Here is a 16082-nt window from a genome sequence, read left to right on the forward strand (position 1 = left end):
TTTCGTGGACTGCCACATACCAGCTGTTTTGGCACAATCCACGTTGAAACAATGTTACGGATTTAGGCTAGCTACATTATATAAGATACACAAGATAAGGTCCTTACAAATAACATACAAGTGACAAGTCATATACTCTCTTCTTTAGCTGGTGATAAGAATGGCAAAATAAAATATACTTACAGTTTTACATCCTGAATTTCCTCAAAATGTATTTTCTTAATTCTGCAAATCCGAATTACATAAGCCATGTCATAGGTTTTCAATCTGGATTACACATTTCAAAATTGTGCTGTAATTTCGATGATAAGTGCAACTGCATCCTCCTTACTGCACTCAAAATGAAATAAGCATTAAATTCCATAGTGTCTTTTTGATAATTGCAATTGAAAGACTTCATATTTTTCCCACATTATGATTTCAAACATTCAGTGATAGAAACAGAAACACATTTGCAGATGTAAACACGCTTCTCCCGCGCCGCTGTATTTCATGTATAATTTGCACAGATGAATCCAGTCCAAAATCACAAACTTTCATCGAATCGAAACAAAACACCAAAATATATTCATTCCAGATCAAATGGAAAAGTTGTTGCAGTGCGCATTCATTCACAATATGACTGCAAATTTCAATTTTAACTAGACATGCCATTTTCTTTCGAAAGTTATGTCGAGTGCACGACTAAGTTCAAATTTATATGGGCGGAGTTATGTGCGCATTAATAATGATGTCATTGTTTAATGACAAATCTGCGCTAGTGTATTTAGTTTGGAATACGGCATTCATTCATTTACGTTGTTTCTTGTAGTATTTTTTTATATATAATAAAACCTTAGGTAGAATTAAAAAAATGAGCATATAATAAAAAGGTTACTGCATTTGTATGGGAAAATATGAACTTGTTTTGTTGGAAGGATATACTTCACTCTCAAGGTCGTGCAGTATTCCATCCCAAAACTCGTTCATATTTTCCCATACAAATGCAGTGACCTATAAATATTGAATGTATCACTGAATTTATTACTGTACATACAACTAGGTTTTATAAAAACTCTTCTGAAAATATATCTAGACACTATCTTTGACTCTCATGCTGAATCTATTGATTTCTTGTGGTACTTACTGACTGTGGATTTCAAATTCAACGTGTTAGTATGTTGAATATTGTGAAGATGACTTTAAAATGAAGTAAACTGAAGTTTAGATGATATCAAAATTGAATTCAGCATAAAGTTTTCTTATGGTTCAGTTTGTTGTTTTGTGGCAAAGGAACACAAGTAGGCTATATAGTGCAAAGGACATTGGAGACAGGTGTCTTGTGTAAGAACAAACTATCACAGCCATCCCAGGCTGATCTGATAGTAGGATCTGAACTTGCACCCTTTTGTTCGCAAGTCTGGCATGCTAATCTCTGATCCGTCATGGCACTTAAACAGCAAAGAGAATATCATGATCTTAAACACATAAATGGTTGCATTATCCAGTACCTTTAATGAAATTTTGGAGTCAAGACTGTAAAAGTAAAAAAAAAGAAGAAAGAAATGAATATCACATTAACTGTTAAAGGGAAACTGCCAAGTCAATGAAAGGAATATTAGGCCAATTGACAGCAGCATCTTTTGTTGTAGAGGTAAATATTAAGAAGCTGGGAGAGGAACGGTCCTGTTGCTTTCTAGTTAAAGTGTCCAATACCAGACCTGTTACAATTTTTGACCATTTTCTTTAATATTTGCCTACAAGGCAGATAAAAATTACATTGTATCTTTTTTCTCAATTAATGAAGGTGCTGGTGTTGATTTTTTTGTGATGTACTTTTTCATACAGAGTACATGTGGCATGTTTTTTTCTTATTTTTGTTTCCTCTCCATACAATTTACACATGAATTAATCTTACTATAAGAATTTACACGGATCCAAAACATATTTGTTATTAATTAGGATGAGAAAGATATCTTGGTCTGAGTTAAATCTGGTGTGGTATTAATTTTACCATACAAAATTATTTAACCAGGAAAGATGAAGACCTTTATTTATTTGCACAGGCAAATACTTAGAAAACTTTTGTAGCCAGTAATTTATTATTAGCTATATTCTTTTAATTTCTAGCTCAGCACACTCTATTAGCCGACTCAAAACTACAGCTTACACTGCTTTACAGGTCAGAGAGTATGGTTGCAAAAGATTCTTTCATATATTGTCATTAAAGTTGTCCACTAAACCTGAACATGTTGTTTTCATGGCAATAAAGGGCATTGATTTAAATAGATTAACCATAGTGTAAGCCTCTAGTGACACTGCTTTAAATTATAAAGCAGCTGTGTGTAATGATCCATGTTGTATTACAAAAGACATCCATTTGTTTGTCCATAACACCAATATTCACATCCAAGACCACTGACGTCTGATCTGCAGCCATTCGTGGCTGGGAAAAAAATAATTACTTGTATTATTGATAAAATAACATGTTGTCTGGATGTTCTAAAAAGGTCACATCCAAATGGGATAAATGTAATCAATGATAGCAACATTCGATTTCATCTCATTTTCAACTTGGGTGTACAGCTTTCAATGCATCTTAGATTCACCGGTCTTCATGAAACAGAAAAGACACATCTGAAATCATTCAAGTACTATTTACTCATTTATATAGGTTTTGTTTCTGACTGGTTGACATGAACCCATTTTGCTTCAATTTCATCTAATGCAAGATCAGTTCTCCTTTTAACCAATACACCATCTTTAAAACAAATCAGGACTTCTGTACCCCTCATCCTCTATCTCTTGAAGTATGAATGTTATAACAAACAATAACCAATAACTGAGTAAGCTTTTGTGACTTTCATTCAGCTTTGTTTCTGTTAAATCAAGAACATGTTGATTATTATCATTTTATGACAGCATTAACTGCAGTTGGTTGAGAGCATTATTGACACCTTGGATGTTCATATGTCCAGTATGACGACTTGACCTGTAATGCCAACAGCTAAGATGCTATACGTGTAAGCCTGACAAAGTAAGACACATGGGATTAGTTCATCTGATACATTTGCACTTGAAACATACATTCATACTGTGTTTGAATAGAGCTCATCTGAGTGTGCTTTAATGCAGAACTTTACTCATGTTGAAAAACTTGAACATGTGCAAGCAGTTAAATAAAACACCAGACTCTGAACAACAGTCACCTATTGACTCAAAGTGATATTTACAAGAAATATTATGTATGTATTAGATATGTCTGATCCACCTTATCCTGATGTGCTGTATTACGTCATTGGCATCATTCTTGTCACATCCTTCTGCTTGCTAGTGCTGGGCATTATCTTAGTGTTTTTGGGGGTGGGTGGGAGGTGGTAAATCTAATTTTAATGATATAATACTTGCCAGTTACTATTGCATAGCTGATAGTTTTCCTGGTGGAAAATACCCTGGCTGTCTACACACTAGGCTGAACCAGAAGATCCTGGACCACTGGATCACCTATGGGACACCCCCCAGACACCTACCATATGTACTGCCCCTTTATTCTTATCCTAAGGAACAGCCTAACTTTGTGGGACATGGGGGTGGGTGGGCAGGGAATCTGGCAATAGTTAGTTTTCTCCTCATAGCTCCCTGCCCAGCAAACTACATTTTAATATCAGTAATAAAATGGCATTGCTGAATTAGTTTGATAGAAGGCTGTTTATCCATCAACTGGGGAATTAAAAAAGAACACAAGGAATACTCATCCTCGTTGAATAGTAGGACACTACTGTGGGATGGAATTCACATAGGCCACTTTCTGAACAATAATGATTAGACCCAAGGAAAAATAACCTTTGCTTTGGTGGGCAACAAGCAAAGGTAAAAGGAAAGTTGTGTACGAGTACCAAAATGTGGCTCTCATCACAATCCACAAATGATGAATGATATAGATAGGAACATGATGCAAAAATGGCTCAATCTACATGGGCCTTGATTTTCATGAGATAGGTCCGTATCAGTAGGGGACTGGTATGCTCTGTTGATACAATCCATCAAGAAAAGGTTAAGCTGAAATATCAGCTGAGCATTTAATGGGGAAGAAAAGACGCTTCCATATCTTTCTTCTCCCTTTAAAGGCAGCCAAATAACAACATAAAAAGCTCAAGCTGGACATAAAACCCTATCTTCATCATTCCCAGAAAGCAAATGGCTGAGACTGGGGATCTAAATTCTGAGTGGAGCACCCAATGGAAGCTAAAAAAAACTTGTTTGGCAAAGGAGAGAAACAAACTCATAATTCCTACTGAACCCAATACACACTGTCTCTATTGATAGGGCATGAAGCTTGCTCCTTTGTATCATGAAAAATAAAGTGAGCAAGAAAACTGTCTTGAGGGTAAAGTATCAAATGAAGCTACAGAGAAAAGTTTATTGAGACAGCTAAAAAATAAAATAATTCAATTTAGACACAGGTCTGAATGATACACTTCAGCAATTTCAACAGAAAACTCTTTATGCGGAGAGATTCTTTGACATCAGTCAAGCATGGAATCTGGCTTGTGTATGACAAAACCCCTATGCTGCAACAGGAGCACCCTCATCTGAGGTAAGGTTGTGGGATGCTCCATGAACAGATCAATAAAATTCCTGAACCACTATCACTAGGGCGACAGAAGAGCGATCAAAGCTTAGTACTGGAGGGCCTGTCTGTGTAGAACTGTGGGATCATCTTGAAAAGTGGATAGGCATAAGTAAACAGACAATCCTACTTCAGGCTGAAAGTGTCCATTGCCCAGACCCTCTGGTCAAGAAATGGGAAAACACAAAAGAAAAGGGGAGCTTGTTGTTTAGCTTTGTGGCAAACCAGTGCACCAAAGAAGGCCCTCAAAGCTGGAACTGATAAACTGCTATGGATTGGCATGGTGACCATTCCATGAGGACTATGCTCCATTTCTTGACAGACTTAGAGGGTAATTCCTTCTTAAGTTGTCCAGCAGAGGAGGTTCCAAACCTCCACACATGTTGAAGGTGGATGTGTGCCTCCTTGTCTCTTGAGGTACACTAACACTGACATGTTGTAGGAGACCATGCAGCTATCTATTATTTGGTGGATGCATTCTGATGGGCTAAGAACACTGTTCTGATTTCAAAACTGCTGATGTAGATGGTGAATTCTTTCTGTGACCACAAACCCTGATGGATCAGTACATACAGCAGCAGATGAGCGCCCCACTCTGAATCTGATGTGTCTGCTAACAGGCAGGAGTGAGGTTCAAGTGTGGGAGGGATGGGGTGCATGGTGACTCCAGCCAGAAACCAGTCCAGATTTCTCCGCCAAATCAGAGGATGGTCAATATCCTGACCTAGAGAAATTGGAGCATTCAAATGGTCGCTGTTGATTTCCACAATATCAACAGAAGACAATAGAGAGGATGCAAGTACAGTCTGTGCAGGGAACCATGTCTTATGCAGAATGCAAGGTCCCCAGCAGAGAAAATGATGAGCTGACAACCTGGTCTGTATAGTCAGAACCTCCAACAGGGACAGGATCTTGTCTACTCTGTCCCACAGGACATGGACTAATCTTCTGTGAGGAAATTCATTCCCACAAACACAAATCTTGAGATGGAGTGAACACTGATTCCTCTAATTTTAGCATAAGGTCCAGCCTGGTCACTATTGACCAATAGTGAGACAGATCTAGCATGAGGGACACTAGACAGCCACAGCAGACCAACCAATCGTCAAAATATTGGAGGACTGGGATACCGTGTAACCTTAATTGAGCTGCAACTACTCCCATAAATTTGGTGAAAGTTCTGAGTGCAGAGATATGCTGAATGGCAGAGCTTGAAATAAAAAAATCATCATCCAAGCAAAACCCGAGATACTTCTTGTGTGGAGGAAAGATTGGGATGTGAAGGTATACATCCTGAAGATTGATAAAGACCACCCAATTGCAAGGTCTTACAGCATTCCTGACTGAGGTTGTGGTCTCCGTCGTGAATGGTTCCTCGGAAAGAAATCTCTATGGTGAGGAAGGGTCAATAATTAGACAGAACTTTCTACCTTTCTCAGTAACAGTACTGCACACAGCACAGACTGACAGGTTTCCCACAATGTCACCTAAATCTTGATCATATGTTCCCTCCTGGGCATGGTTGTTCATCAGAAAAGATTTGAAAAATATACCTACAACTTCTCATTAGTAAATGTTTACCCCTGTCTCTGATGGCATTAGCAATCCAGAAAGTTGCAAAAAGGTGATAAAAGTGTAAGATGACAATGAGTATTTATTATAAAATAATGCATCTGGCAATGAAAACATTCAAAATTTGTGATACTCTGCTGAGTTGCAATGTAGTGTTTGATGACTGTCAGTTTAATATATTTTGGCGGTTAAATTCATCCCTTTGGTGTTGAAGATTTAATTTAGTTTGAGGTTGAAAAAGTGACTACAAACACATAATTCACTATGTAATTTAATGATTCGTAAGCTTGGAAAGAAAAGTAATTTGGAAAACATAAATATTTATGACAATAAGTGCTGATAGATTATGATTGTATACTAAAGCTAAATGAAAGTAAGACCCAAAATTGACAATTCCAGCTCATTAACCAGGCAATGTTTGAATGAATCACTTGAGCACATGATAAAACTTATATTGTTGTTGCTGTTGTTGTTGTTGTGGGGTTTAACGCCATTTTTCGGCACACGATAGGCTATGCATGGCAGCCAGTATTAATGGTGGAGGAAGAACCCGGGAAAACCCCAGGAAGAACCACCAACCCACGAGAAGCCTACTGGCAAGCTTTCTCACATACCCACATTAGCTGAATCCTAGACTCGAACCCACGCAGACGGAGGTGAGATGGCAGTGATCTGTAACAGAGAGCGCTTTAGACCACTCAGCCACTCGGGGCCCCACTTATGTTGTAATAACGTTGACGGAAAATGAGAAATGTAGTACAGAGCAGATCACAAAGTTAAATAGGCAGGACTGTTGAAGGAGCCAAGATTATTTCATTTTTATATCACTATTAGTGCATTGTGTATTATTATTTTCATTTGTCCCTCTAAAATAATGTGTCCTCCAGATTTGGGGGGAGGGAGATGCAACATCCCCTGCCTTTTTGGATCCAATGCGTCATCCTGGAGCAGAAGGCAATAACAGATTTTTTTTCTTCTTCACCCTCTCTACTGAAACCTTCTGATGAAGGGAGTAAACATCTTTAATTATATCAGATTTAAGAAAGTGGGGGACCTTACTAGAGGAGGGAGACTACTGAAGGAGAATTCTGAAAAGGGTTGTTGCTTTGATTGTGGCTATGCAGATTTAAAAAATTTAGCTAATGGACCCTGAGGCAGTCTAGTTGATTTTACATGTTGGCCGATTTTGAAGAGCCAGAAGGAGATGCAGGGGACCAAGTGTTGTTGATCTCTCAAATTCAGAGTACATGTAGTTATCAAGAGGATGAGCCCTCTGAAGAGTTTCTACATCGGGGGAGGGGGCAGCACTCAGATGGTTCCTAGTAAAAACATGTAAGTGTCCAGAGCAACTTCCCTGCAGAGGTGAAACTCCACTGACAAGGCCATGGACAAAGACAACACATGCCCTGAAGATTTTGCCACTGCTTAAAACAAATAATAAAAAGACATTGGCAATAGAGATTCCTCTTTAAGTAAGCTTAAGTATGCTACTGAAAAGAGGTTGGTTTTCACTGGAAGGCAAGCACAGGTTCATACAGAAATACCCATTGAGTTACTTCTGCATCCACTGTGGACCAAAAATGGAACAGATCCTGATTTAGGGATTCTATCCAAACATTGTGGATTAGCCAGTAGAAATAGTGGAGAAGAGAGGTTCCCAATAATCGGAGGTACATTGCTACTACTCGTGTAACTTCAGTGAAGACTCTGGGTGTGTAAGTGATTCTGAATGATAAGCTTCCTGGTCCAAGACAATCTGTATTTTTGTTGTGGAGGAATTATTGGGTTGTGCGAATAAGCTTCCTAAATGTTGATTGAGACCACACAAAGTGACAGATGAATTGCAATTACAAAATGAGGACACTGTCTCTCTCCATGTTGAATTGTTCCTTCAAAAGAAACTGGTTTAATGCAGAGATAAACTGTGATACAAAATTTCCTGATTTTGGAGTAAAATGGGGGAAGAACAATCATTCCCCTTTCTGCAAAAGGTGTGCACCTCTTCCAATAATTTCACCTGATTAGACTGGTGATAGAATAGAGTGTTGTTCACAGCAAAAATGATCCATTAATCATCTGTGATGCTTGAACAAGCCTCTGATAGGAAGCAGAGATGAATCTCTAGGGCACTGGGTAAGGGAGCTTCCTCCTAAATGCTCTTTGGCAATTTCCACTTCATGAATCTGACTGAGGTCTCATTCAAGATTGTAAATTGGACCGAGGCTGCATCTGAAAATTTAGCAGGCTGGAGGCACTTCTTGGCCAGGAGTTGGTGTAAAGGCTCTGTACTGATCATCCTTCAAAACGTATGAAGCCTCAGCAGGGATGAGTCCTCAGAAGAGGGTCTCTATTTTCATTGGATCAGCCCACAGAAGGTCTTTACTGTGGTCAAGTAAGACTTTCAAGAGCCCAGCACAACATCATGTCAGATGCGCAGAAATTCTGCCAAAAAAGCCACTGAGACAGAAAGTGAATGCTGTGATGTCTTGGTCACAGCTTCCAGCACACACTGCAATTCAGCTGAGTTCAGAATGGCCTCCTTCAGCATACTACAAGCAGCTGTGAAGAAGTTAGCACAGGAAGTTATGCTGACCAGAATCCAGACCATCTGCTCAAGAGCTAATCCAGACTATCTGCTCAAGAGCTACAATTGCTTTAGTGGGAAGGTGAACCAAGGCTCCAGTTGAAATTCTCACTTAGGACACAACTGTGCCCATATGAGGAGGTTTAATAGGCTACTTCAGGGAATGTATCCAGTAATTCAAGGCAGAGACCATGGGTCTCAAGTGAAAGCAAGGAATGGACCACCCTCTACACTGTCAAATGATTTTTTAGCCTGAGGAAAATCTCTATGATGTTTCCTCAAGTGTAGAAGAGGAAAAAAAGCAGAAAGTCTTATTATGGCTGAGTCCTGGAGATCCTTTTCAAAATGGAAAGGACCTTCTTGGGCTGTGCGCCAGATAGTTTCTGGCACTTGTTTTTAGGTAAGAGGTGGTATATCTCATTTACAGCCTTATTAAAGAACCAAATTTCCAGCTTCTACTCCAGTTTAAGAGGATCTGGTGGGCCTGATAGGAGGCATTAAGTGTATGATGTCAGACATGACATCACTATGTCCTTCAGTGGAAGTGACATAGGAGCACTCTGCGCCATTTCCTGTATCTTGTCATCGTGATTAGAGGCTCTGTGTGTCCTACAAGTTCCAGGATGAAGAGGAGATCACTTGTCATTCCTGGATGATGCTACGCCTAAAGCCTTCCTGATGAATGTCACCTGAAGAGGTGATAGTGGACATGAGCCATGGTGTCACAGAATTAGGCAAAAAAAATAACTTGGTTTTGCCTTAGAACTATTTGACTATTTTTCGTTGTACATGCGTATAATGTTATCTAGTGTGAATAAGTGTTTTTCCAGGTAAGCAACTGTACTAACATGTACCTCGCTGGAAATTACTTGCGATGAGGGACATTAAAAACATGATATGCACAGGTATTTTACCCTGACTATTACTCACTCTCCTATGGATTTAAGGAAGATCAATTTCTAACCGACACGTTGGTCATTTTGGATCTCGTCAAGGAGTGTACGTTCTCCATTGTTCTCCAGCCATAGGGGTAAGTGTTAAATTTATATTTCATTTGATATGTGAAGCTTATTCAGTTTGTAATGTCATATCGTGTAATGATGCATTTATTACAACACGGATTTGAAAAGTGAACTTTGAATTACAAGTTGCTATTAGAGTTTAATGTATTAGCATATATCTAGAGATTTTTCAGAACCCATTATTATGACCAGTTTGATTTTATTATAACTGACTAGAGCTGACTAGAGCTGAGTTTCCGGAGTATTTAGGGCTGCATGCTGTTGATATGTATGTACGAATGTCTGTACATGTGGTGGAGCCACGGATGTAGACATAGCTAATTCAAAGGGGGTTGAATGCTGTCTGTACATGTGTATACGTATGACTATACATGTGGTGGATTTGTGAAGGGTGCGAGCGGCCGATACAAGTGTGGGTCAACCCATGGACTCTGTGAAACTGTATGGTTCATCAGTTCTTGAATAATACGATGAACAAGGGTCAAGAAGCATATGTGTGTACCAATTGTTGTTTCAATTGGGTAAATTTTTATTTACATAAGATTATTTGAATCCTATTTGTAGTACCATATGTGAGATTATGTGAATCTCTCTCATAGTGCATATTATTTAAAACGTATCTGCAATCCATGAGGTTTCTTGAATCTGTATTTCATATTGAATTCATATTTTTTTGTTTATTTTCAATGTGTGAATGTTTGTGTAGAGTGATTGGGTCAATCGTATGTTAAGAGCGTGAGAGAATCATTGTATTTATACACCATATATTTTTCTTTATTAATTCATTTCATAAATTTCCATCTTTCACACATTGTGTTTGTATTATTCATTTGGTCCAAAATCCACTTGGTTTCTATTCTGCGACACATGGCATCACCTATACCATGGGTCCGCCTAAGGAAGCATAAGGGACCAAGTAACATGAGGGACCCACATCCTGTATGGATTCACTGGAATAATAAGAATGTTGGGGAATGGTAACTGGTCACCATCGGCTGGTCACTTTGATGAACTGACATAAGTGTGACACACTACTAAAAATATTTTGAGTGCAGTGCAACTTGTCCCATGTTGGAGGATGTGACATGGTACCAAGGGAGTGAGACAAGTGATGCACTTAGAATTACAGAAGGCAGCAGTAAGCTACATAAATAAGAGGATTGCTCACCATTTCCTCCCATTCTGGGAGAGCCAATCTATTCCGTGAATGTTCATTTCTACTATAGGAGGGGTCTGACCTGTCTCTGAAGAGACTGGTTCCATGGGCTCCCGAGACCCAGGAATTCTAAAATGAAGAACTAGGCATTTTATGGAGGGCTTCCTTGGGGTCTGTAAGAAAATAAGGTGAAAATTCAGATGATGAGGGGGGACTGACATCCTCCACCCTCTATGAGAACCTCCTGAATTGGCTAGATTCTATATTTCATTTAGTTCATATTGTGCAAAAAGTACACTGATTCAAATGTATGTACTTTGAAGAAGTGTGGCAGTCTGGGCGAGTGTTCCAAAGGCCCTTCTTGAAGCCACACTTTTCCACAGACTGTCCAGACAAAACTTACCAGAATAAAATTTATCTCAAAGTGAACAATAATAATGACAGTATGTATTTTATTACATGTGGAACTCACCAGCTTTGTATACAGTATGTGCTATATACAAATATATAAAGCAAGTCATGTTTAACAGTTATTAATATAAATGGTGAAATGGAATAGAAAACCTAATTGATGTTGAATCATTTATTTAAAATATGGAATGCAAATCATAATTTTAGACAGGGTGTTGTTGAAGTGAAAACTGCAAAGTGGTTTTAATTCACAACAAGCAAGTTGTCTCTGGTCATGTCATGCATGACCTAACTATTAACATGGCAACCTTGAAAAAGATGAATATTATGTGCATGGGCACATCTTATTGACAATCCTCCACTCAGAGGAAGGATGTATTCACATTAAACGGACAATGCTTGTTGACACAAAAAAGCAAAAACTATGCAACAGTGACTGGTAAGTTACTGTTGCTATCAAAGTTGCAAATTTCATGATGCTGATTCAAATTTCTGGCACTAGCTGCTGTTTTCTACAAATAAACTAATGATATATTTACCAGTTTTGAACATAATCATATTGGCATTCAGCTAAAAGAGTAATATTTAGTAATTTTTCCATTAGAAAAATTGGGATCCACACATGCCTCCTTGTTGTAAGCAGGTTTGTGAGTTATGCTAAAAACAAGAAAGTGGTGTATTTATCACTGACCTGCCTTACCCACGCAAAAGACATCTTGATGTGATTAATTACTAGACAAAAAATTTATGTGGGCCCATATTCAACAACAACAATAACAAGAATAATAATAATGATGATGATGACTCAGTACTGCACTTAATCTTTAAAACCTCAATGTGCTTTACAACATTAGTTAACACATAAAGACAAATATTTAAACAAGATTATAACATTGTTAAGTCTTGTTAACTTTGTTCTTAGAGCTGAAAGAGGTGAGATTTGAGAGCACTCTTGAATGAGATCATGGCATCACTGTACACAAGAGGCAACCTGACAATGGTAGCTGGGTCCTGATATGCAAAAACATGTTGTCCATGTAAGTTGGTTTTAATGCTGAGAAAAACAAGAATACAGTTGTGAGAAGAAGAGTGCAAGTTTACAGAATGAATATACACAATGGTGTGGTCAGATAGATATTCTGGACTGCTGTCAGACAATGAAATGTGTGTGTGATTTGGATTTTTAATGTAGCTTTAACAATTTTGCAGTCATATCGCTATGATGTCTGCAATGTGACAGTTTATAGTGATGTCTAGCACTGGGGCATCATGCCACAAACATGTAGCATATGTCCCACCGAGTCACATTATCCTGACACCAGGCTGACCAATTCTAACACTAACCTCTTAACGCTGAGTGCCAAGCGAGGCAGCTGTTAGTACCATTTTTGTAAGTCTTTGGTATGACTTGGCAGGGGATTGATCTCATGACCTCCCGCATTCGAGGCGGACGATCTAACCACCAGACCACAGGAGCGGTCATCAATGAAATGAAGCACTGAGAAGAGATTTTGAGTTTGATTATGGATCTAATGGGTAGCCAGTGGAGGATACAGAGCAGACATGTGACTGATCAGTTCTTATTACTCTAAGGACAATTCAAGGAGATCATGTATAAAATACGCATGATGGACATTAACTAGCCAGTCCAATGATCAATGTAAAATTTCTTAACTGCTATGAATTCTTCAATAAAGGGTCTTGTTGCAAAGGTTGTTCTGATAACAATGAGTCTTACTGACAACAATTATTGAACAAGGGGTAATTACAAGTCTTTCAGTTTAATTATGAAAATCTATTTTAAGATTGAATTTTGCTAGAAAAAGTGGTGATGGTTCCCAATATAATGCTGGATCTGTTACTATCAAGATAAAACCTGCAGTGAAAGCCTTGTTTTTCTAGATAAATCGAAAGCCATTTAAAGTTTAGTCCCATTTTCTCTTTTAAATATGAAATTGTCAGTACTTAAAAAAATAGAATCTTTTAATGTATTAAACACAAAGTTTGGCTAGAACGAGAAACTTAATAATAACAATCCTGTACATAAAAACATTCATATATATATTTCTCTTTGCTATACATAAGCTTGATTTGATTTTTTTAAAAATTTGTTCAAATAGATTTCAATTTAAAAATCCTGTTGGAAGTAAAGGTGACTGAAGAATTCCAGTTTCAATATCCCATAAAAGATATGCATACTTACCAAACAATCCCCTGAGCTCCTGATCCAATTGGACGGAGATTCTGGTACCGCTTCAGGATAGTAAAAGTGGAGTCCCCCACCTCTACTGTGTAGAACAAGGCAGGGTTTTTGCTCATTGTACAACTGTTCCGGGATGATTACAATTTTATATTTCCATTGACAAAGCCTTGCCAATAAGCTATTTCCACTTAAAATTTTTGCCGCAAACTACACGAAATGATATGTACTCTCATACACCATCTGTAAGAAATAAAATGATTGGTTAAAATGGACCTGTATGACTGAACTTTGATTTAAGAAACTAAATGTACATGCAATTACAGACATGGATAAACCACCATTTTAGGCACATTCGTCTGAGCCTGTTTTTCCATCCAGCTGCTTAAGAACAGAACAGAAGGCAAGCTTCTTTGAAAAACTTGACTAATCAAACTCTTGTATCCATTTTATTTTAAAATTAAGATAAATACCCCAAACTGAATTACAGGAAAAAGTGATAAATATTCTTGCATTTATACTCAACATTCATCACGTCTACAAAAGTTTCAATAAAATTCACTGTGTAGTGTAGGAGAATCAGCAATGACAATCTTCTTCTAAAAATGTTTCTCTTTCAAAATACACCCCGCCCCCATTCAATAATATGTTTCTCAAACTGTGAAGCACATCATAAATGTTGAACCATATTGTGCATCTGCAACACATATCATCAAGCCAATATAATTTGATAAAATCCTTCAAGTTGTTTTGGAGAAGAAGCAATAAGAAGCTCTTATTGTACATTCACATTAACTACCATATATACTCGCTTATAAGTATAAAAAAACTGCAAAAAAAAAGATCCTGAACTGCCATAGCATAATGCACCTGCAAACCTGGGTATATGTTGCTTTTTCTACTGATCACTCCTAACAAAATGCATAGCTCCAGAACTGCCCATGCCTTATGTGATGGCAGATCTGGGTATGTGCAGTTTGCAGTTGGAGTCGACTTATAAGTAAGTACAAATGGTCCACATAAAGAATAATAAATTGTAATAAAATTCTTCTACAATAGCAGACTAGGAGGAGATGCAACTTCAACTTGTTTAACATTTTTTTCAATAAATGTCCCTAAAATAGGGCAGAGGAAGAAAGTAAAATCTTATTGCATATCTATATCAACTACATATCTAGCCCACAAATTTTCAATAAAATCCTCCAACTATTGTGTGGGAAGGAGTGATAAAAACCACCATTCCCAAAATACAGGGTTTTATGAACTCAAATAACAAGCAATATTGATTGGCACTGACAATGTTTCTATGTACAGAACCCAAATTTTGAGACACGTCTGACTCAGCCACTGGAAAATTGTGAGTCACTTGCTCCCAAAACTGGAGACAAACTTGAAAAGAACTGCAATCTCATATAATGACAATAGCACTCAAAGTAAATAGAAAGATGCAGTGATTTCTCCAAGATTTTCAAACTGATGGGAATTCAACCTCTGGCATTTATTTAAGAGGGAGATTTTCAATTTTTTAAAGGGATCAGTTTATGAGAACCAATTTGATGATCAGACCCCTCATAGTATGTTTTAACAAACCTGTGTGATAAATGATGTTAAATGAATAAAGATGAAACTTACAACTGTTTATATTCATCTTCAGAAAAGCAGAAGCAATCATTTGCTATAACAATGGCTCAACGACACACATCATGCAGCATGTAGCACTAAATGTTTACTACTGTACAACATTGCCAAGTGCAGCTGGTAAAACACTTGTAATAACTGCATAATCAATGAAAGTCTCTCATTGCTTAATGGCAAGAAATCACCGAGTGCTTGATTATGCTGGCTGATCTAGAAATCAAGCTCTTACATGACCAGATTAGATTTTACTAAAATTAATGATTGTCACCTGCTTCATTATGCTGATTCAGATTTAAGAGGGGATTTAATAAATTTAGTATGGATTCATGCGCTTATGCATCTGGGAGAAAATACAGGATTAGTTTTAATTCATCTAGTACAGTGCATGGTGTCAATTTCTGCTTTAATCCTATACAATGTGAATTAGTTGAACTTCATTCAGATTGTCAAACTCTTAATACGCATGGTTCCATTTAATCCTCAAGTTAGGAATGATTAATCTTCATTCATCGCCTGTATACTCATTCTCACAGTTAAACATTTTTGTTGCTAACAGCTGCCTCACTAGGCACTCAGCTTTAAGAAGTTAATGTTAGGACTGGTCAGCCTTGTGTCAGGATAATGTGATTGGGTGGGACATGATGCGACATGTCTGCGGCATGATGCCCCAGTGTTAGACATCACTATAAACAGCCACAATGCAGACATCGTAGCGATATGACTGAAAAATTGTTAAAGTTATGTTAAAAATCCAAATCATACACACACACATTTTTGTTGCATTATTAAACTCACTGTCCCCTAGAGATTCTCTTCCTTTATGCCTAAATGGGGACTGGCAATGCACTTTTGGGGTTACTTCTGAATGCATCCAATTGCATTTGTTTCAA

The 16082-nt window shown here is 37.7% G+C and overlaps 1 protein-coding gene across 2 annotated transcripts in view; it reads right to left on the minus strand.

Annotated features, from left to right (window-relative positions):
• The window catches only part of LOC149802602 (stress-activated protein kinase JNK-like), a 100236-nt gene that overhangs the window by 75247 nt on the left and 8907 nt on the right, over positions 1-16082 (minus strand). The window contains exon 2 of one of the 2 annotated variants that reach the window (XM_089951883.1): positions 13558-13797. In XM_089951883.1, the coding sequence (XP_089808009.1) occupies positions 13558-13673 (116 nt within the window). In that variant the 5' untranslated portion in view covers positions 13674-13797. Of the gene's footprint in view, positions 1-13557; positions 13798-16082 lie in introns of those variants that run through there. The other variant, XM_089951882.1, reaches the window with a different exon arrangement.

Source organism: Sinohyriopsis cumingii, chromosome 3 (genome assembly GCF_028554795.1).
Source record: "Sinohyriopsis cumingii isolate HCF-2022 chromosome 3, ASM2855479v2, whole genome shotgun sequence".
Classification (NCBI taxonomy): domain Eukaryota; kingdom Metazoa; phylum Mollusca; class Bivalvia; order Unionida; family Unionidae; genus Sinohyriopsis; species Sinohyriopsis cumingii.